Source organism: Carya illinoinensis, chromosome 11, assembly GCF_018687715.1.
Source record: "Carya illinoinensis cultivar Pawnee chromosome 11, C.illinoinensisPawnee_v1, whole genome shotgun sequence".
Taxonomy (NCBI): domain Eukaryota; kingdom Viridiplantae; phylum Streptophyta; class Magnoliopsida; order Fagales; family Juglandaceae; genus Carya; species Carya illinoinensis.
The window spans coordinates 32636428-32658165 of NC_056762.1; the positions used below are offsets into that span (position 1 = coordinate 32636428).

General features: G+C 36.7%; 3 protein-coding genes across 3 annotated transcripts; 1 reads left to right on the forward strand and 2 right to left on the reverse strand.

Moving 5' to 3' along the window:
* On the reverse strand, positions 1 to 4073 carry LOC122282593 (protein FATTY ACID EXPORT 4, chloroplastic). Its single transcript, XM_043094531.1, has 4 exons — positions 3666 to 4073; positions 3506 to 3570; positions 500 to 587; positions 1 to 370 (listed from the first exon to the last, which is right to left on the reverse strand). The coding sequence occupies exons 1-4, from the start codon at positions 3934 to 3936 to the stop codon at positions 249 to 251; spliced, it is 546 nt and encodes a 181-aa protein (XP_042950465.1). The 5' UTR covers positions 3937 to 4073; the 3' UTR covers positions 1 to 248.
* A 2543-nt stretch (positions 4074 to 6616) lies between these two features.
* On the forward strand, positions 6617 to 9667 carry LOC122282399 (protein FAR1-RELATED SEQUENCE 5-like). The gene is made up of 5 exons (XM_043094352.1): positions 6617 to 6691; positions 6757 to 6831; positions 6977 to 7111; positions 7199 to 9472; positions 9572 to 9667. The coding sequence occupies exons 1-5, from the start codon at positions 6617 to 6619 to the stop codon at positions 9665 to 9667; spliced, it is 2655 nt and encodes an 884-aa protein (XP_042950286.1).
* Positions 9668 to 14485: 4818 nt separating this feature from the next.
* LOC122282592 (probable receptor-like protein kinase At4g10390) lies at positions 14486 to 16595 on the reverse strand. Its single transcript, XM_043094530.1, has 2 exons — positions 15621 to 16595; positions 14486 to 15513 (listed from the first exon to the last, which is right to left on the reverse strand). The coding sequence occupies exons 1-2, from the start codon at positions 16024 to 16026 to the stop codon at positions 14780 to 14782; spliced, it is 1140 nt and encodes a 379-aa protein (XP_042950464.1). The 5' UTR covers positions 16027 to 16595; the 3' UTR covers positions 14486 to 14779.
* Positions 16596 to 21738: the final 5143 nt, after the last annotated feature.

Consider the following 21738-nt stretch of genomic DNA (forward strand, 5'->3'; position numbering starts at 1 on the left):
TGCACAGTTTGTAAGGCATCTTGTTTAGTGGCATTTATATTAGTCATTGTGTAAGACTTCCCTTTTGTAAATTACACCATTAAATACACGGTATCACAACCAACAATAAAATATACCTACCAACAAGCAAGCAAAGCCTTGATTTAGTGAGTGCTAAAACGTCTGGTCTAAGTCAGAGTACCAAAAAAAACTTCAAAGCACCTTATTAAGTAATGGGAGATAGGTGACAATATTTCATCATCTTCGACTCAACTCAATGATCGGTGACTATCTTGTAGATATGCTGAGATAAACACAGCCAATGCACCGATAGAAAGGCCAAACAAAGGGCCCGACGGAATGAGCTTTCGGGTAGCTGCCAATCGTATTGCTGAAAGCGAAAAAAGATCAAGAGAAAGAGAAGACAAACGAAAAGAGAGAAGACCTCAAGTTAGACTGCACAGGAAAGCTGTAATAAATGTATGCAACGAAAAACTTAAACAACATTGAAGCTGCTTACCAAATACAGAAGAGAAAAGGAATGCAGATCCAAACCCGACAGCATCACCAATAGCTTTTGTATCTGGTCCTTGCATAAGAAAGTAAGCCTGGAGGAGATAGAAAAATATTCTGCATTAAAAGCCAAACAGTTTTGGTGGACGGTTGGGGCGTTGCTGACCTTGCATAAAGGAAATTTCTAATTTGGCAGCACTCGACAGTTTTTGCATTCTGATACTTCAGGAATAAAACTAACCCTGATGATCTCACTGGACCCGCCCCCGCCCCCTCAAAAGAAAAAAAAAAAGATAATGCAGCACTAAGAGATTAGATTTTTTCTTTGCTTCCTTGAAAAGCATTATCTCCTATCTTTTCTACATCACTGCATGCCACAAAACAGACCTGGAATCAACCAAGCTTAGTCATAAATTCTCTAGTTTCATCCTTTAAACTCTACCCACTAAACTTGATTAACCCTGAGCTTTTCCATGTACTCCAGACTCAGTTTTTTCAAAATGGAAATCTCCACCATGCCAAAGTGTCTAACAGTCCTAAAAATAGTTACCTATAAAAAAGAGAAATGTTTGGTTTACAAACCTAGAAAAGTAAACTTACAAGCTAATATCATCAGATTGTGAAGCTCCTTTAGGTTAGGTTTGGATAGTGAAATGAGTTGAGACGAAAAATTGAAAGTTAAAATATTATTAGAATATTATATCTTAATATTATTATTGTTTTGGAATTTGAAAAGGCTGAATTGTTTTTTGTATTTTATGTGGGAATTTGGAAAAGTTGTAATGATGAGATGAGATGAGATGGGTTGATATGGTTTTGGTATCCAAACTGAGCTAATATGTAAAGTAGATATAACGTCTCACATCGAGTCATATCAGTTTGTAAATTTACTTTTCTAAGATCTCTTCATAGATCTAATAGTTCTCATTAAAAAGCAGTCCTAAAAAAAGTGTCTGCCAGTCCTGCATTATCGCATAAGATCTGGAATAGAGGATCAGCCCAAAATCACAGCAGTCAAACCTTTAAAAAGTAATAGAGAGGTTCAGCAATGGAGTTCAGATAATCACAAAGAACGAAAGCCCAATGGACCAAAACAGAGAGTTGTGGATCCATCACCAAATTTGTCACTTGTTTCACAGAATTTACATAATTTTAGAAGCGTGTCTAGGCAAAGTTCATCATATCAATCTACAGAGCAAAGTAATAATTTTTTTTGATTGGTAAATAAGACTTTATTGATCGCAGGAATAGGCAAAAGACCAAGTACACAGGTTCATATACAAGAGTGACGCCTAGGAAGTAATAGTAAGAATTCCAATTTTAAAGGCTGACAAATCAGACATGTATAAGCTATTAAGGCTCAGCACCCACTAATGGGAACAATAGAAGGCCTAGAAGCAGCTTCACTCCAAACATCAAACTTACAAATCGCCAAATTTCCTCTCTTCCAACGGTTTTAGATTTGGATCACTCAACTTATCCATGAATATGTAAAGGGTTACTACCCTCTTGAGCATGAGGTTAAAAGGCTCCCCAGAGACCCCAATCTGGGCGAGGAAGGCATCGAAAGAAGACCCTACAGGTAGGTTGCTCCTTGCTGATCTCTAGTCCTTGCGAACAAGGCACCGCGGTGAAGGTGATAAATTTGCTGGCAGAGACGTATTTTACCTTGGGGATTAGTCAAGAACTAGAGCCTTATCTAGGGCAATGAAAGTTCTCGGATACCTCGTCATCAAAAAAATATGTAAAGGGTTATTGGATAGCAGAGAGGACTATTCGGTGTACTTGCTGCTGGAGAAACATCTTGGACTTGAAGGAGATGGCTAGACCTTACCTAATGGACTATATTGGGATGGAAAAACATACATATGTGTACGTAGTTAAGTTATAACTAGCACTCTGAAAGGCCTTTAATGGAGTTGTTTAAAGATTGTGTTATTGTAACGCCGCAATGGAAGGCCCAAACCACATGACCTATACTCTAAAAAGACTAGTTAATAATACAATTGGGACTTCATTGGAATCTTATAAAGAGCAAGAACTTTTCCTTCCCAAGCAATGTGAGATTCCATACACCACCTACCCTTATCCTTATCATACAAGGTGTCACAGTTATTTTACTAGTTCTATCAGTGCAAAGGCCTCCTCAGTCATAAGGACAATAGCTGGTACAGGCTTCCAGCCAGATCAGGTGTGCGAGAGCTAATCCAAGGATTATTTGGGAGTCCATATAATTCTGAAAGTTTAATACTTAATTTTGGAGCAATATGTAGACATTTGTGTTAGTTTCCAGGGAGAAAAAGTTAACTTGAAACCTAACAAATCAGAGCAATTTGAACTACCAGAGAGCTACAATGATACAAGAGTACCCACTGATGTGCAAAGGTAGAGGGTGTCCGTTTTCCCGGAGCCCAAACAGCGCATAACTAGTATTCTTATAATGAACAAGACTACTTGTGTGTGTGTGTGTGTGTGTGTGTCCGGTAGAAAGATTCCAAACATATTAAATTTGGGAGTTTCTTTGCTTTTAAATCTTGTTCCTTACCCTGCTTTTACTAATAAATTGTCTAGGTCCCTCAAATGATTCTAGGATGTTCTGTCAAATTTCTGGGAGAATAACGTAGTTTAAATTGGTTTGGTTTTCCAGGGAAACATAAATATATATGTTTGTTGGCTATAAGAGAGAAGGTACGCCGCCATAAAAATTGTTTTCAACTAGCAATAATCATTGCTTGAAACACGAAAAAAAAAAGCCCATTCTTACATGACTCTGTCGTTCTTAATGAAATAAGGTTGATTTAACAAGGTTGAGAAAAATGTATGAAATCGTTCTTGTTCATACATTTTTCATTGCTTTTTCAATGCCAATTTTGACTTCAATTCGGAAGTCCAATTCATCTCTTTTTTTTCATAAAAAGAAAAAGATCCATCAAATAGCACGCCAGCGTAGCTAGCACAGCTAATAAACCGACGTTTTAACCGGAGAAAACAGAAGTTGGAATGCCAAACTTACAGAAGCCATGAGAGCTGCCCCAGTAAAACCTCCGAAAAGCGATCCCTTGCTTCCTGATTTTGCATCTGTGGCCCCAGTATGCAAAACAGAAAAGGATTAGATATTAAAAGAGCTTCTGACTCGGAAGCAAAAAAGTTTTGAAAGAAATGAAGGAGTTTACAGGCAAAGAGACCGCCGCCTAGAAGCAGAAATCCATAGGCAGCAGAGGTAGCAGGACCAAGCTCTGCCAGTTGAGAACTGCAGCGAAAGATACTACGGCTGCGGGATTTAGATTTGGTCAACCTCGCAGCAGAGACGAATGAACCGACATGTAGACAACTCTTACTCCAATTTAATGCTCCAGGGCCACATTTGAGTTGAATATGATGCCTGTGGAAACGAACCGAGGCCGGAGCCGGAATGGGTAACAAACAGGACGAGGAGTAAGACATCCTCCGCTGACCTCTTCCAGTACAGTACCTGCTCGTCTGTGCCCGACATCGTTCCCCGGCGCTTTCAAAAATCGAGTAGTCGAGTGGGGCCTTTGGGCTCTCACAGGCCTTAACCCAACCTTCGACTGGACCATGAATTCCAGCAGACTTCAATCATTTTACTGGAAATCTTGCGCCGGCAGCCCAATATGGATCAAAAGCCCATATTTTTTTGAAGAATTTAAAATCTCTAAAAAGATAAATGATATTTACAGTAGTAGGATATACGAATGTCGTATAATTTATTTATAAAATAAAATAAAAAATTAATTTTTTAATAATAAATTTTATTATTTTTCAAAAAATTATACAACACTTAGACACTTCATTTGTGGACGTAGCATTCCTCAATTTCCACCTAATACTATCACTCACAAAAACAAATTCAAACTACTTACTACTTCTCTATTTATTATACTTATTGGGCATTGCTGCTCAACCTTTTAAATATTAAAACAATTAGATGATATATGGTTGATTAACACTTTCGTATTAGCATAATATGATAGGAATGAAATAAGAATGCAGTATATAAAATCACTCAAAGGCCTGCATCTCCCCCCATAACCCTCCTTTGGTTAGACATAGAGGATAGTCTTGTAGGAAAATTGAAGGAGATTTGAGATCGCGTGCATCCTGTACACGCCGGGTGTAAATCGGTACCATCCGGTCTGGCAGGGTGATGGACCAAAATTCTTTTTTTCCGGATTGGACCGGACGAGTCTAGTTTTTTTTTTTTTTTTAATTTTAATTTTTTCTTCTTTTTTTTAAATAAATTAATAAAAAACTTATTTAAATGATTAAATTAAAATTAAGTGAATTATTAATATAGATTATGTAATTAACTCATTAAAAAAATATTTTATATGGTCAATAATAATAAATTAGATGAAAATTATATTATTAACTTATATAATTATTATACAAAAATAATATATTAAATTATTAAAAATATTTTAAAAATATATATAGGAGTTCGGTCTGGTCAGTTCAAAATTTATAAACCTCAACACCGAATCAAATAATTTCGATCCACAATTTATGAAATTGAGACGGATTGATTTAGAGTTCAATTCGGTCAGTTTTTATAGTCCGAATGGACCCCTATGTACACCTAAGCATAAATGCCGACTATCCCTTCTCTCTTTTCTATAACAAGAATTCTCTGCACTTCAAAGTGAAATAGATATATAATATTTATTTTAGTGTAAAATAAATGGGTATTATTCATTTCAATCAGAGTTCTTCTCCGTACAGGCAGATTGCGCACCAATTTGCACACCACCTGCTGACGTGGCAGGTCAAACTTAAAAAAAAAAAAAAAAAAAAAAAAAAAAAAAAAAAAAAGATAGAAAAGTGGGAAAACTCTATCTGCATTTCATTTCGCGTCTCCCTCCCATACCTCCCGCTCGAAATACGCGAGGACCACGCAGCAGCTCCGACCTTCGTGAGCAGCACCTCCGTCCTCCACGACCACCTGCTCCGGCCTCCGCGACCACCTCTGCCGTCCTATTAAAAAAAAAAAAAAAGACAGAAAAAGAGGGAAAACATCTCCCCTGCCATTTCGCGTCTCCCTCCCGCACCTCCGGCACGAAATACCCAACGACCACGCAGCACCTCCGTGGTCCGTGACCACCTGCTCCGGCCTCCGCGACCACCTCTGCCGTCGTAAAAAAAAAAAAAAAAAAGAAAAAAAAAGAAAAAGAAGACAGAAACTCGATCCTGGCTCTCACTTGATCAAACCGGCTTCCCGGAAAGGTAATATTTTCGACAAGTCATAGTTTTTTTTTTTATTTGAAAAAAGAATGTAACTTTGATCCATTTTTGTTGCTGAAGATAAACGAAATACTAGTTTTTGTTGCTTTTGAATTGTAAGCAGCTGAAATCTCCCAGATTGAGTGTCTTTTTTAGTATTGAGAGCACAAATGGATGAAAAGTATTGCCTTAAAAAATGAACACATAACCAACTATTATATTAGGCATCTAAGGAGGTCTATTGTATAATTTGATTGTGACCGTGTGCATGACTCTTTTTATCAAGTATGCAAGAAATTAGTCAGTATTGGATTTTTTGACTCAAGAAAGTGATTAGATGTAATTATTCAATTTCCGACAACTATATAACTACATATATAACCTATATTCATCAAGAGTTACCACAATGCATCTTCCTATATATATTATATATAGATCCTTAATTCAAGTTAGGATGTATTGAAAATATTAAGTGTAAGTTCATTTAAATATGGTCAGTTGAGAAAGCTAATCATGTGCTTATGTGTGGATTATTAATTGGGAGTTGGGTGCATGGAAGAATAGGACTATGCTTTTGTTGAGATTCACAGCCCACAGGACAATTGGGCTTTCTAATCAAATCATAGTATACCTACCACTAATTTCTTTGTGGTATAATTTTTAATATATGGGTTTAATAAAAATATATGGTTTTTTAATACACTATCATACTTTAATGATTATTGATGTTGTGCACAATCTGATAAAGATGTTTCAGATTTAATTATGTATACATCATTATTACTGTCTCACATGTCACCAACATTTTTATTATTCATATTTACTAAGGATAAAGGCTGGTGTAATTTATAAAAGATGATTTATAATGTTGTAAAATTTTCTTTAAATGGAGAAAGGCAAGGAGCATGCATCTCCTATACCACCGACGACCACAGTTGCTTCCTCAAATCCACCAACCCAAGTATTCATTGATTAACACTGTTTTTTCACTTTGAGTTAATTATAATGAATGGTTTTGTTCCATAGATGATACCAAGACCATTCAATCTACTCGGGTCAACACCTCCTCCTGCTATTCCATCAACCAATCTACCAAAACAGGTGATATTCTTGTTAAATCTCCAAAATTGCTTTTGTTATAATAATCTATGTATTGTATTTTGTTTGTTTTCATAGCCTCATTTTTAATGGATTTGCATGTAATTTCGGAACAATTGACACAATCCACTGACATTTTGTATGTTAGGTGATACCAATTTCGCCCTTTGTGATGGATGTCTCAAACTATATGCATGGGCACCATCCACCATTGGGGTATTCGTGGTTACCACCACCCTTTCAGGATCGTCCTGATACCAACCCATCTACATGGACTAGTCAGGTGATAACTTTAATCATTAAACTGTCGCACTATTTTTTTTATCATGGTTGTAATCGATTTAATTGCTTCGTTGGGTGCAAACTGCAGGGAAACCCGCGACCCCCAAGATATTCATCACTTAGCCCTCCGATTGAGTTACACTCTGCAAGTTCAAGTAATGTTGATGAAATTGAAGATGCCATGCCTGCCTCTACGGCCCATGGTATTGAGTCCGTGCATATTGAGGGGGTCGATACTGTGCATATCGAGGAGGCCGATACTGTTCATACCGACCGGGCCACAACCGTGCATACCGAGGGGACTGATATCGTTGAAGAGCCGAAATTGGATATGGTGTTTAATTCTGAGGAGGAGTTACTTGGTTATTATAAAAGATATGGGCAACAGTGCAGTTTCGGGGTAATGACACAAAGGAGTCATAGACTTGAGGATGGGAGCCTTAGATATGTGACATTGGGTTGTGCCCGTGGTGGGAAGGCTCGGAATCGTACGTCAAATGTCATTAGGCCACGTCCGACTTCAAAGACTGACTGTAAGGCCAGGATAAATGCTACGTTAGAAAAAGGGGTGTTGAAGGTGTCGAGTGTGTACAATCACCATAATCACGACTTAAGTCCCCAAAAGTCGAGATTCTTTCGCTGCAATAGAGAAGTGGGCGAATCTGTTAAAAGAGTGTTAGATATAAATGATCAGGCTGGGATTAGAATGAACAAGAGTTTCGCCTCTCTTGTTCAAAAAGCGGGTGGGTTTGAAAACTTGCCATTTAATGAAAAAGATTGTCGGAATTATATAGACAAGGCACGGCATCTTCGACTTGGCAAAGGAGGTGCTGGAGCCCTCCGTGAGTATTTTGCCAAGATGCAATATAGAAATGATGGATTCTTTTCATTAATGGATATTGACGATGATGGACGATTGAAGAATGTATTTTGGGCGGATGCACGAAGTAGGGGAGCCTACAAATATTTTGGTGATGTCGTCACGTTCGACACGACGTATTTGACAAACAGATATGGGATGCCGTTTGCACCGTTTGTTGGTGTCAACCATCATGGCCAGTCAATTCTGTTGGGGGCAGGTTTAATATCTAGTGAGGATACTGAAACGTTTACTTGGTTATTTCAGACTTGGTTGAACTGTATGGATGGTAAAGCTCCAAAGGCTATTATCACGGATCAGGACAGAGCCATGAAAAATGCAATTGCGCTGGTCTTTCCAAATTGCCGACACCGGTTCTGCTTATGGCACATATTGAAAAAATTACCTGAGAAGCTAGGTGCACATGGCGCATACAAATCTGGGTTGAAATCTGAGTTGCTCAACTGTGTGTATGACTCTCAAACAATACTTGACTTTGAGAGTTCTTGGGATGTGTTAATTTCCAAGTACAACTTGCAAGAGAATGTTTGGTTGCAGAGCTTATATGCTGAGCGTATGTGTTGGGCTCCAGTATTCATGAAAGATTTTTTCTGGGTGGGAATGAGTACAACCCAACGAAGCGAAAGCATGAATGCTTTTTTTGATGGGCATGTTCATGCCAAAACAAACTTAAAAGAGTTTGTTGATCAGTTCGATAATGCGCTGAGGAAGAAGATTGAGAATGAAAACGCGTCGGACTTCCAATCATTTAATGTCACTATACCTGTTGTCTCTCCCTCTCCACTTGAGAAGATATTTCAAAATATCTACACTTGCAACAAATTTAGAGAAGTTCAAAAAGAAGTCATAGGGATGCTTGCAACTCTTTTCACTCTACACCGGAAGGATGGTGTAATTGCAACATACCTTATAGAAGATGAAGTGGATGTTGATGGTTTCATCAAGGAGGTGACCCACAAGGTATACTTTAATGAGGCGGAGTGCGAGGTGAAGTGTTCATGTGCCTTGTTCGAGATGAGAGGCATATTGTGTAGACATGTATTAGCCATTATGAGAGTTAACAAAGTCCGTTCAGTGCCAAAAAAGTATATACTAGATCGATGGCGGAAAGACATTAAAAGGACATACACTCTTATACCAAGTAGTTATGACATGGTTGATCAGAGGCCTGAAGTTAGAAGGTATTCCCGTATCATCAAGAAATGCTACGAAGTAGCCACAAATGCTGCTTCATGTGATGAGTATACTGAGGACATGGTAGTTCAGTTAGATGCAATGAACATAGCATACCGCACCGCCAAGCCGCCCTCGAAGGTTGCAGTTACAAGTGCCGATGGAAAAGAAGGTGGGAGTCCTAAGAAAGTATTGAGTCCCCTGGTAGTTAAGGGAAAAGGCAGACCGCCATCTCTGAGGAAAAAATCAATGGTTGAGAGAGTGAAACCCACGACAAAGAAGCAAAGTCAGAAAGGAAAACGAAAACAGGTATATAGTTGCCCCCCGTGGTTATGAACATTTTAGCTAGTGATAACTTTTTTGAGAAACAATATTTTTTGAAATCACGGCTTATTTTTTTCTTTGTAGCCGCATGGAATAGAAGGCGAATCCCTCTCCACTTGTAGGTCACTATTTCAGCAAACAGATGTTGGGACACAACAGATGTTGGGACACAACACTTGAACCTCGTTCAGGTTACATACGGAGTTATAATGCCAGGACAATTCCCATTAATGCTTTTAAAATGCTGTTTTAATTCTTCTATATTAAATGAAGATGTGTGCTATCTAATATTTTGATTATGTATTGTTAGCCGCATCATAATACATCCGACGTGTTGGACATGAGTGTCACGGAGTTAGGCTTTGCAGTGAATGAGACTCAAGAAAGTGTAAACCGTCTTCTTTAATGATGTCATACTTAGGAAATGTTGCCTCGACTACCTCAACTGCTGAAAAGATTTCTAACGGTTATGTTATGTTCACAGATGCAACTTGGTGGGAGTGGAAGCCAGCCGGATAGCACACCTGGGACACAATCGTGGCAATAACTCACATTAGTGGTTTGTATCTTGAATGTTGATGAAATCCAAAATTATTTCTAATTTACCTTAGTTATGGGGAAAAATAAATCACTTTCTAATGGGGTGTATGTACATGCATGTAAATCTAGTACTTTGAGGCCTCAAATGAGTATACCTGGTTTTAAAGGTATGATCTTTTTTTAAATTATTTCTATGGCCGGCTGGTGTGGTGGAGTATTAGTCAAGATGTTGATCTTCATGGTGGATTCGAGCTTGGCTGTGATTATGTTGGGATTGGGTACTAATAGAAATGATGTAAATTTCTTGTTTTTTAAATCTAGTTTGATCGTAATTCATGCTATTTATTGAGCGTATATAGTTGATTTGGTTTGCTTTGCTTTCAAATGAAGATGTAATTAGCTTCATGGCAGTTTTATACAAAAATAGGAACAGTAAGGCTTGAACGAAGGGGACTCGAGCAGCTCGGTGTACAGTTATAGGGTCATTATGTAAAGGGAGAATATTAGTGGAGCCACTCTTTGTAAATGCTTGACTTTAGTTAAGGTTGTTTTTTGATGGGTGATATTGAGAAGATGTAATTATTTTTTGATGGGTGGTATTGAGAAATCATGCAATTATTTTTTGATGGGTGGTATTGAGAAGATGTAATTATTTCTAATTTAGGTCAAGGAAGCGTATGTGTTGTAATTATTTATGTTAGGTGAAAGTTTGTTGTAATTAGTTTTTGGTGGGAGCTGAAAGTGAGGGGCTGATATGGTTTTTTGATTGCTTCCTACTTTTTTAGCAAATCTGGGAAGTACCATGTATTGCAAGAGCTTATATTGCATAATATATCATTTTCAATTGAATTAATTGTTGCAAGCAAATTCCTATGTTAGGTTATAAAACCCCTGATATTTATGGTTGAATGCCGAAATTGTGAAGATGACTTTAATTGTCCAGCTTAGTTAGAGTTAATTAGCAGGTTAATGGTTAAGGTTGTTTTGTTGTATAGGTGGGGTCATATTTATCATAGCAGGTTAATATACCAAATGACACAACAATTGCCAGGGTTGCACTCTCTTTCATGGCAGGATCGGATTGATTTACTGGCAGGTTATAGCGTATGGTTTTTTTCTGGGCAGCAAAGCTGCACACGTTAGTAACTTTAACGGATTCATGTGCCTTGAATGTTTATGAATGCTACCTGAAAGTTTCTTCGTCTGGCTTGATGGGTACATTGTCATGCAATTATATAGAGAAGTCAGCTCCCCAAATATGCTTTTTTTAGATTCACTAGGCAGAACATCAAAGGCTAACATTCACTGAAATGTGATTATGGATCCAGGAACTTTCAAACAAGGCAAAATGTGTATAGTACTACTAAACATAAAATCTAATTCCGGATGCAATTCCAAAGACTAACTGTCATACTTTTAATCAAATATGGTCTCCCACATGTTCCAAAATACACATATCAGTTATAGTACTAATAAACATTAAAACTGGCCGGCTGCAATTCCAAAGCCTAAACTGAACATTGTCAATATATACAATCATAGGCTTTTAATCAAAATTGTTGTCCCACATGTTCCAAAAGGACCTAAACATAACAAAGTACTTCTAAATTCCAGATTTATACAATCAGCTGCCGGCCAATAAGTCACTGTGATCAAGTCAAGTATAAATAAAGTAAGATAGGGATCGCCCAATAGATACGCAGATGAGGACGTTCACACCGGACTCCCGAGTCCCGCTTGACAATTTCACCATGTATTTTTCGTACCTCTTCCATCCAAGTTCGAGCCTCTTCCATCCAAGTTCGAACTTCTTCCTCTCTTTTCCGGACTTCTTCCTCTCTTTTTCAAACCTCTTCCTCAAATTTTCGAAGCTCTACCTGCACTTTCCTAAGCTCTTCTTCCTTCCGACACATCTCACCAAATATGTTCATCAGTTCATTTTCGCTTGCCTGATCACTATCTACCCATTTGAAATAGTCGCAGTGGGGTAACCCCTGTATATTCCCAGAACCATATTGTAAATGTAACAATATGGTTAACATTTAGTCAAACCAAAATATGTACAAGAAATATGACAAGAACTGAATGCAAAATAAAAGTACCTTCTTATTGTACTTTGAACATCCAAAGAATGCTCGACCTGGGTTCCTTGGTGTATTTGATGTTCTAAGTGAAGCAGGTGACCCACAAGTGCACATTGGGTTCTTTATCAGAGAATGAATAGTAAGTTCAGATGAAGAAGCTGACGATGAGACCTTTTCTGGTTCATACATGTTCCCAGTGCGAGGTGGGAGTATACTGTTGCTTCCAAATAAGTGTTTTCATTCACTATGGTCTGTTATACTTTAGAATCATTTTTTTAGAGAAGAGAGGTGGAGTGTTGGAGTGTATGTTCTAAGTTAGTGAACTATTATTGGAAACAAGATAATGCATGCAGTTACAACAAGTTAACTATTTATTTCTTTTTAGCTTTAATCTTCATAGTTGGAACAAATCTAGGCACAACCCAATGGATCTGCCCTCCACCTCAATCAACCCCGAAGATAATTGTATCAATAAGTAAAAATAGATAACAAATCTCAAAAATACACAGGGTTCCAATAAACACTTCAAACTAGTCATTCTGTGGTTATAGAATTATCTAAACAATATTTACATAAATGGAAAAGTAATATTATTGTAACTAGTCATGGCTCCAATGCCTTTATGGTTACCCAATCACCAAAATGCCATTTAACTAACATAGTTGGTGAAGAATTTTATGACTAGAATATAAAAGGCATTGGTTATTCAGATTCCAGGACTTAGGACCAAACAGTTTGAGAAGCATTGGTTATTCTCCCAAATTTGAGAATGCTATTTACCAATTTGATTGGGATTATTTCACTGTGCTTCCCATGAAACAATAAAATTTTCAAGAACGAAAAAAACTAAAATCTTACAAATGCTACTCCACTTTCTACTTTATGGTTTTTAAAGCTTCATTTCTCATATATTTTCAAAGCAATTGACCAGTATTAACTACTCGGCTTGAAAACAAGATGAGTTTTCAAGAATATTTAACTGAATCAACAATTGAATTAAGGAACCGCATCTGCATGACAGCAAAGAGAAAAAAACATTGGCAAAAACTGATCTAAATCTTTAGTTAATTTGAAGAAAAATGAAATTAATACACACACACAAGTTCCATGTGAATGTTGGCCCAGTTGTCCACCAATGACCTACATCGATGGCAGTACTCTGATTATCAATCCAACCACTTATAAGAATATAAAACGTGGGAAAGGAACAGAAATAAATGAAAAAAAAATAGGGACTTTCCAATCCTAAACAAGGAAAAAGGGCTTTCACACGTACAGCTTGCAGATCTGCTCGAAAGTTTTAGAAGTAAGAATCTTGGCAGGCAAGAGTCAAGACTGTACAATAGCTTTATCGTTCATTATCTAATTTTTAATACCTCTATCAGTCTTTTATTCCACGATCTAGTCTCATAGCGAAAGCATTATTATCATGATCTCCAACTCAAATTAATGGAAACAAGCTGTAGGAAACAACCCTTGCATTACGTGCTTCTATCAGTCTTTTATTCAACTAATTCCCACACATACATGCTTCTATACAGATTATATAGCAACCACAGAGTAGCTTCTAAATTTAATGAAACAACTGCTCTAGAGAGAGAGAGAGAGAGAGAGAGAGAGAGAGAGAGAGAGAGAGAGAGAGTGAACCTGTCAAGCACAATAAATCACGAAGCATCAGCTTCTAAATCACGATAACTGTATGGCATTTTGGGTTAGGGTTCGGAACCCAAATCACGAAGAAACAGCAGACCAACTCAAGTCTCCGCACCTCCCGATTTCTTTTTGGGTTAGGGTTAGGGTTTGGAACCCAAATCACGAAGGAGCAGCAGCGAAACTCAAGTCTCTGCACCTCCCGATTTCATTTTGGGTTAGGCTTCGGAACCCAAATATAGGGATAACTACTGCTCCGAGATGCACTACGCGGCAGTAGTGACTGTGAAATCGGGAGAGGAGACCAGAAGGGAGGGGAGAAGTGTTTCTCGGAGAATGGGAAGAGAGGGGGAAGAGAACAGAATGGAGAGAGAGGGGGAAAGCAAACCAGACGGGAGGGGAGAAGTGTTTCTCGGAGAATGGGAAGAGAGGGGGAAGAGAACAGAATGGAGAGAGAGGGGGAAAGCAAACCGGACGGGAGGGGAGAAGTGTTTCTCGGAGAATGGGAAGAGAGGGGGAAGAGAACAGAATGGAGAGAGAGGATGCGATATTCATTTCCACTCAAAATTCTTTCCCGCTCCGGACAAAACGCTGTGTTTCATTTAGCCACGTTAGCAATGGTGCGCGACTTCGTCCGCAAAACGCCTGCAAGAAGACTTTTCCTTTCAATTAAAACGAAGAGGATTCATTTTCCTGTGGCTTTATTAAAATAAGCAATATACCCTCACATAAAAACATACTTTCCATATATGATTCTGAAAATTTTAGAAAGTCCTCCCAAGTATGGCGTCAATGGCCATGGAGGATGATGGAAAATTCGAATACCAAAGAAAATATCCGATTTGATACAATGAAGAAATATGAAAAAATCATATTTTTTTTCTTCACATAAATATGTTATTCCTCGCTGATCGCTTCTTGATCTAACAAATCCAGTTGCAAAGAACCGTGAAAATAATGACCAATTTTTACATTTGTACAGAATCAACTATATGTGTTCAATGATCATCCTCATCGATTATGACTTTGGACAAGAGGCAGTAGATTTCTTCATGGAACCAAACTTCTCCGGAGAGATGGAAGAAATACTCTCCTTCACACTTTGCAAGATGTTGGCAGCAGAAGGTCTGAGGATGGGCGACTGGCCAAGGCACATGGCCGAGATGGAAAGCATGGTCTTGGCTTCTTCCAGGTTATAGTTCCCAGTTAGCCGCGGATCCACGATTTCCGCCACCTCCGAAGCTCCCAACACAGCGACGTTCTTCAGCATGGGGCTCGCTATAGATGTCAGCAACTGCCCTCTTTCCGGGCAGAAGGCCTCCATCCCCGTGACGAGTTCCAGAAGGACGACCCCGAAGCTGTAGACATCGTTCTTCTTTGTGGCCATTCCCGTTTTCAGGTAGTGAGGGTCGGTGTAACCGGGAGAACCCAGCATCATGACTTGCTTCCTCCTCGAAGAATATGGAGAAGATGAAGGCGGAAGCACCGTCGAAGAAAACCCCATTTTTGCAGAACCGAAATCGCAGAGCTTGCAGTTGAGATGCTCGTCCATGAGGATGTTTGAGGCTTTGATGTCGCCGTGAACAATCTGTGGCGTGCATTGTTCGTGCAAATATTGCAGTGCTTGCGCTAGCTGGAAGGCTATTGTCATGCGGTTTCTCCACGAAAGCACATGCGTTTTCCTTTCAGTATCATGGAGCTTTTCTTGCAAACTTCCGTTGGCCGCATACTCGAGTACCATGGCCCCTTGTTCTGCAAGCATGGATATCAGATCTCAAGAACTAAGACGCCAAATTTATAGAAAAATAACGAACTTTTGAATCAAAAAAGGAGGAAGAACAACGGATTAAATCACTCACCACCGTCATCACAGTACCCAAGAAGCTTGACGATATTTTCATGGCGAAGACGGAGGAGAATGTCTAGTTCCTGCTTGAACAATTGGTTGAGACGCTCGCTGCCAATGTGAACCTTGATTGCCCCAAGCCCCATGCCCAAACTCGATCCCTGGAGATGAGCCAGATATACAGTGCTAAACCCTCCGGATCCAATCACCTCGGAGAAGTTCATGGTCAACCTCTCAACCTCTTCCCATGTGAACTTCCTGACGGAAACATAATCCTTCCAATTTAAATCATCAAGGACGTCGAGCCCATTACCATCAATGATGCCATTTACAGCCCGCTTCTGATGATCATGATCAGCAAGAATCCCACGCTTGGGTCTGCGTCTAACCTTGAATCTAAAGCACTCGATGAAGGCCATAACAAATTAATCAAAAAAGGTCGACAAGAAACACGGTCAGATGATTCGTACTGGAGAGAAGATCGAACACCCAAGTGCTGTGGGATTTGATGAACAATTGGGTTTGTCTTTTATACTTGATTTCCTGTAATGGGGGGTGATGTTATATAGGAAGGTGTCGGTGCGTGCGTGTAGTTGGTAGTACGAGCAAGGAAAAAGTAGAAGCGTTGAAGCTTGGTGCGTGGGTTAATGGAAAGAGAAAAAGAAAAGAAAAGAAAAAGAAAAGAAAAGGAGAAGGGATGGAGCAATAGCACCAACTTCTGCAGACAAATTCAGTGTATTGTTTGTATGCGGAGTAGTCGAAGAACCCGTGCGGATCGGATGAACCTTCCTCCTCTTTAGATATGTTTAATATTCCTCAAAGGTGGAGGTCGCCGAGGAGGCAGGATCCAACAAGACCTCCGTTTCCGATCTAGATATGAAGCTACCGAGTTTCGAGGCACGCAGATTTTTGAATTTCTACGTCGGAACAATCATTTAAGTATAGGAAAATAATTGAAAGGAAATATTCGGTCTCCAACCACCTGGGTCCGGTCTTTTACCCCCCTTTCCCCCGCTCTTTCTCAATTTGCAATAGTTTAAATTATCTGAAGTCATTTCTTGGGAAAATGTAGACCCATAATATATATTCTATATATATATATATATGTATATATATATATTAGAGAAGTGACTGTGTAAAAGTAAGTTCTAAACTAATTTATTTTTCGTATAATCCGTTATATTTATTTTATAATAAAATTAAATTTTTAACCAAACATACAACGCAAACTATATTAATATTAATATTGTTCATGTGTCATTTTCTATATTAAACGCTAAGACATATATGCATTTTGTGATTACATATATTAAAAATGAGACCATAAATATCGAATCTCAAATAATATGGAATGACATATAATTTAGTTTTCATTATTTTTTATTTAAAAAAAAAAAAAGGGTCAAATTGGGATTGCCATTGCCGGTTGTTCACTCTCATATAGATTGAAGGAAGAGGAGGCATCATATCAAAAAAGAAAAAGAAAGAAGAGGCATCATTCAGTGGGCCACACGTTTTATTTTGTTTTGGTATTGATTCTTACGCACACCTCCCATCCCATATATAATCTCTTCCCTGAATGCTTATCACGTTTATGAATAACGAAGAATTACTTCCTGCCCTGAGTTTACTATTAGGGAATGAGAAAGGATATTTATGATTCGATACATGCGTGAAAAATTACGTTTTTAATAATAAATTTTATATTTTAAAAATGAGTGTAAGAAATTTACATGCTCTAAGATTATTTATTAAAAAATAATATCGTCAAGATAAGCTGACAACTTGATTGGATTTTATGCGATACACTAGGAAGAATTTTATTATTTAAAATATCAAATTAAATTGTATTAATTTATAAATTTAATTTTATGAAATGTTTATCAATGAAGTATTTCGAAAGAAAATAAAAAGGAAAACAAAGCAACGGGTGGGCTATGGTCAAATCAAACAAACGCAAGAGAGGCTAATGACATCACGTGTACTGTGCCCAAACTAATTAATGATAAAAGGAAAAATATAGCTACAAATATAATTATATATTAATCTGTATATTAATGTAATGTGATTGGTTAAAAAATAAATTTTATTGAAAATAGTGTTAATTTAAATTTTAAGTATGAATAAATCAGTATTAATACACAGATTAGTGTGCGACTGTACTTATATATAGCAAAACTCATGATAGAATTGATTTTTTTTAACATATTTTTAAAAATTTAAATTTATATCAACTTATTTCAGGTATTCAAACATATATATATATATGAATCATTGAAACACATATTTTAATATATTTATATTCAAATATATATTAATAAAATTTATAAAATATTATTATTCATAAATCAATTTAGATTATTTAATATCACCTTAATATCTAAAGGCAGCCTTACTGGTTGTGATTTGGCTGCAGTTATACACGCCACTAAGGCTTCCAAGCTCTTGGTGACTCACAATAGTAGATTATTATTTTTCTTTCAAATTTTTTTATCTTATGTTTATATTAAATAAAATCTTTATTTTGGTAATTTTTTTTTGTTTTTTATGAGATATTTAGATTGTTAGAATATTATTATATTTATCTAAAATTTATTGAGCATAAGATGGACAAGACTATCCTATCATAACTATGATAATTAAGACTGTTCATCTGGGTTCCAACTCAGAAACTCGGATGTATCCAGACCGGAACCCAGATTTTAAATTCGGACAGAAACCTAGACCAGGTTAATCCAGATCAAACACGGGCCGGAACCCGGATTCCGAGTTCCGGGTTCAACCCAAATTTATTTATTTTATTTATTTATTTATTTAAAGTATGGATTTACGTTTTTGATAAAAAAACATATATTGCATTTAAAATTTTGAAAAGCATAATTCATCTATATTTATTAAAGTATTTAAAAAAGTGTTGAAAATCATAATTTTTTTTATAAAAGCCTATATTTTATGAAAAAATTTCTGAGTCATCATTAAAAAGCATAATAATAATATTTTTCAGAATAATAAAAATATATAAAAATGAAAAACTAAAATGTATACAATTCACTGCATATTACATTATTTTATTATTTACACATTACATTACACTGCAAAATACAAAACTACATGATATGAGTTATAAAATAATTCCGGCATGTAGCAACTTCCAAGTGATCTAACTGAGAGATCCTGCAAATTTTATAAGCTAAAAAGGTTAGTATAAAATTACTAAAATGTGACAAGGGGCTAATATAGAAAAAAGAAAAATACTAAAATGTGCAATGCAATTACAAAATCACAAACATGACAGACTTTAACGTGATGATCTGAATCTTTAAAATTGGGATGCCAATTTTAAATGCTTATCATATATACATGCTATATGCAATGATCTGAATCTTGATCATCCTTAGGAGTACTCCTGCTGCAATATATAAGAGAAGAAATTAATTAATACACAAAGTTTTTTGAAGATTAGAAATAAACCCAACTTCAATGAACCATGACAAGTGCCATGCATAGAAATTAGAACAAGGCTAGTCACTAAGAATTTGGATCTAATTTACACACAAAAGAAAAAAGATCAAGCTATTCATAAAAGATGGCATAAGCCACTTTAATTTAATTTTATTATATTATTAGCATATAATATAATAAAATTAAAAGAACCAGAACTCCATATCAGGATCAGAAGCCATACTTTTGAAACATATTCAACATACTCAACATACTTCTGAAGCCAACCCACCACAACAAAGTTCTTTGTCACTAGAACTTTGTGACAGAATGTGAGCGGAGAAAAAAAAAAAAGTCAGGAACATTTCATTCAATGAAATTAAATGTAAATAATGACGTTGGGCTGCCTTCAAATTCATGGTGAGAACCATGGGAAAACCTCAAAGACTCATGCCAAAAATCTCAAATAAAGTGGCTAGAGAAACCCATGATAACGTGCCCAACTTTTTTGTTTTATTAAAGCTAAAATTAATACCGAACAACCAAAATAAAAAGTAGCCTTACTTTTACAGTTGCCTTGTTGTACTCATTAATAATTAATTTCCCCACTTTTATTGTAACCTTGATCCCATTTGGCTAAAGGAGAATCTTCCGTTTGCTTAGCACAAGGATGCATCATCTTACAATGGGGTAATGTTTCAAAGACCCAATACTAGCTGCAACAAAGGCAAGAGTTCTGCTGTTAAACGAAACAAAAGAGGCATTTTTGTGCTTCATTCAGCCGAAAAAGCAGGACAGGAAATGGTTACTTGCTGGATTTTTTAATTAAATACATTGGCAACACTTTCTTTGTAGCTTTAGAAGCCCAATATCTCCGTATGATACATTCTACATAATATTCCTCAAACATTCAAACAAATCTACATAAAAGTACTCCTCAAATATTCAAACATTGTCATAAAAAAAAAAAATCAACATATAGAGAACACAACAAAGGGAAAAAAGAAAATATACCCAAACGAAAATACGTTCTAATCCCTTGGATGCGAAAATCACTTCCACTGTTCAGCATCTCAAATAGCAAAGTGAAAGATAGATGATCGGTGAGCCGCGCGATCAAATACGGATTCCGAACAAAATGAAAGCGCTAGCGTTTGAATGGATGAGAGAGAGAGAGAGAGAGAGAGAGAGAGAGAGAGAGAGAGAGAGAGAGAGAGAGAGAGAGAGAGAGAGAGAGAGAGAGGTAGGGAGGCGAACGACTAAGCAGAGCAGAGAAGAGAGAGAGAGGGGAAGGAAATCTAAATTGGGACGGGAGGGGGCGGAATCTCGAATAGAGAATTAGGATTTTTTTTTTTAACTTTTATAAAACCGGGTACCGGGTTTCAACCCGAGTCTTAGATTTAAAATCCGGTACCCGGACCGGATTAATCCGGTTTTTCAAATCCGGTTTCCAGTCCGGATTTGACCTTGGTCAAAAATCGGAACCGGAATCCGGTTATCCGGATTTCCTAGCCAGGCCGGATAAAATCCGGCCCGTATGAACAACCCTAATCATAATATGACTTATTCTATATCATATTTAGTTTATTATATAATCCAATTAATATTGTTGACTTATCATATTTCTATTTTTTCTCTAGCATTATTCACTTAGAACAGATGTTTTAAATAACAATTAAGACTAACAAAGATGTAACTTTTAAATCCTCTCTCATTCTTTCTCACCCATCTCATTTTCTATTTTATTATATTTTCTAACAAATTTTAGGTGTTTTTGCCTTTCAAATGAATTGTATCATTTTAATTTCAATTTATTGTTTTAAGTTATTTTTCACAAAAATCATATTATTGATAAAATTCTGTGGTTGAGAGAGAGAGAGTGAGAGAGAGAGAGGGGGGCAAAGAAAAGTTAAAAAAAGAGCAATAATTAAAGGGAAGGGAATTTTATGAATTGACCAATACTTTGTCAGCAGCTAGAGGCTTAATTAATTCGATGCATGTTTCATGTGGTGCCATGTCTTAAACAAGTCACGCGTGCACAATTTAAAATCCATGTTCATTCTAATTTATTATCTTCGATAGAGACGTAAGCTTACCAAAAGTCTCACGTTGTTTTAAAAATGAGTACATTAATTTGGTGGAAGGACGCGTTCTTTCCCATATGCAAACCCTAACTAACCATCTAATAGAAAAAGTTGTTAAAAAAAATATTAAAAATTCAATATTCAATCTTAGATGAGATCATCTTGATAGTTACTATCTAACTAAGAGGATCATAAATCCAACGGTATGGTGGGTTTGATGATTACCAAGTAGTACTACTATATATAATATTTTAAAAGAAATTATATTTAATGAGTTAATATGAATATTTTTTATTTTTTATTTTCCAAAAATCAATGAATTAATGCCATTTGTCATCTTCAAAAAACAAAAAGAGTAAAAAGACAATGAGGAGCTCATAATACTCGAAAAAAGGTTGTTCCACCACCGTGTGTACATTCATGGTGGGTGTACGATCACCACGTTTATATTTAAATCTAGGTGATCATGATCATGCCTTTTCTTTTTAAGTATAAGAAATTTATTTTTAGAATTTCAAAACATATTTTTATTGTATTTTCCACGTGTCAACATCATCTTGACCATGATGTGGTGCACAACGCCCCCATTGGCAAATTACACATAGA

Coding starts and splice junctions, on each gene's coding strand:
- LOC122282593 (XM_043094531.1), bottom strand. CDS start 3,936: ATGTCTTACTCCTCGTCCTGTTTGTTACCCATTCCGGCTCCGGCCTCG. Junction 588..3,505: donor GGGCAGCTCTCATGGCTTCT/GTAAGTTTGGCA, acceptor TATCTCCTCCAG/GCTTACTTTCTTATGCAAGG. Junction 371..499: donor CCTTTTCTCTTCTGTATTTG/GTAAGCAGCTTC, acceptor TTTCGCTTTCAG/CAATACGATTGGCAGCTACC.
- LOC122282592 (XM_043094530.1), bottom strand. CDS start 16,026: ATGGCCTTCATCGAGTGCTTTAGATTCAAGGTTAGACGCAGACCCAAG. Junction 15,514..15,620: donor TGGGTACTGTGATGACGGTG/GTGAGTGATTTA, acceptor CCATGCTTGCAG/AACAAGGGGCCATGGTACTC.
- LOC122282399 (XM_043094352.1), top strand. CDS start 6,617: ATGGAGAAAGGCAAGGAGCATGCATCTCCTATACCACCGACGACCACA. Junction 6,692..6,756: donor CCTCAAATCCACCAACCCAA/GTATTCATTGAT, acceptor TTTGTTCCATAG/ATGATACCAAGACCATTCAA. Junction 9,473..9,571: donor AGAAAGGAAAACGAAAACAG/GTATATAGTTGC, acceptor TTTTCTTTGTAG/CCGCATGGAATAGAAGGCGA.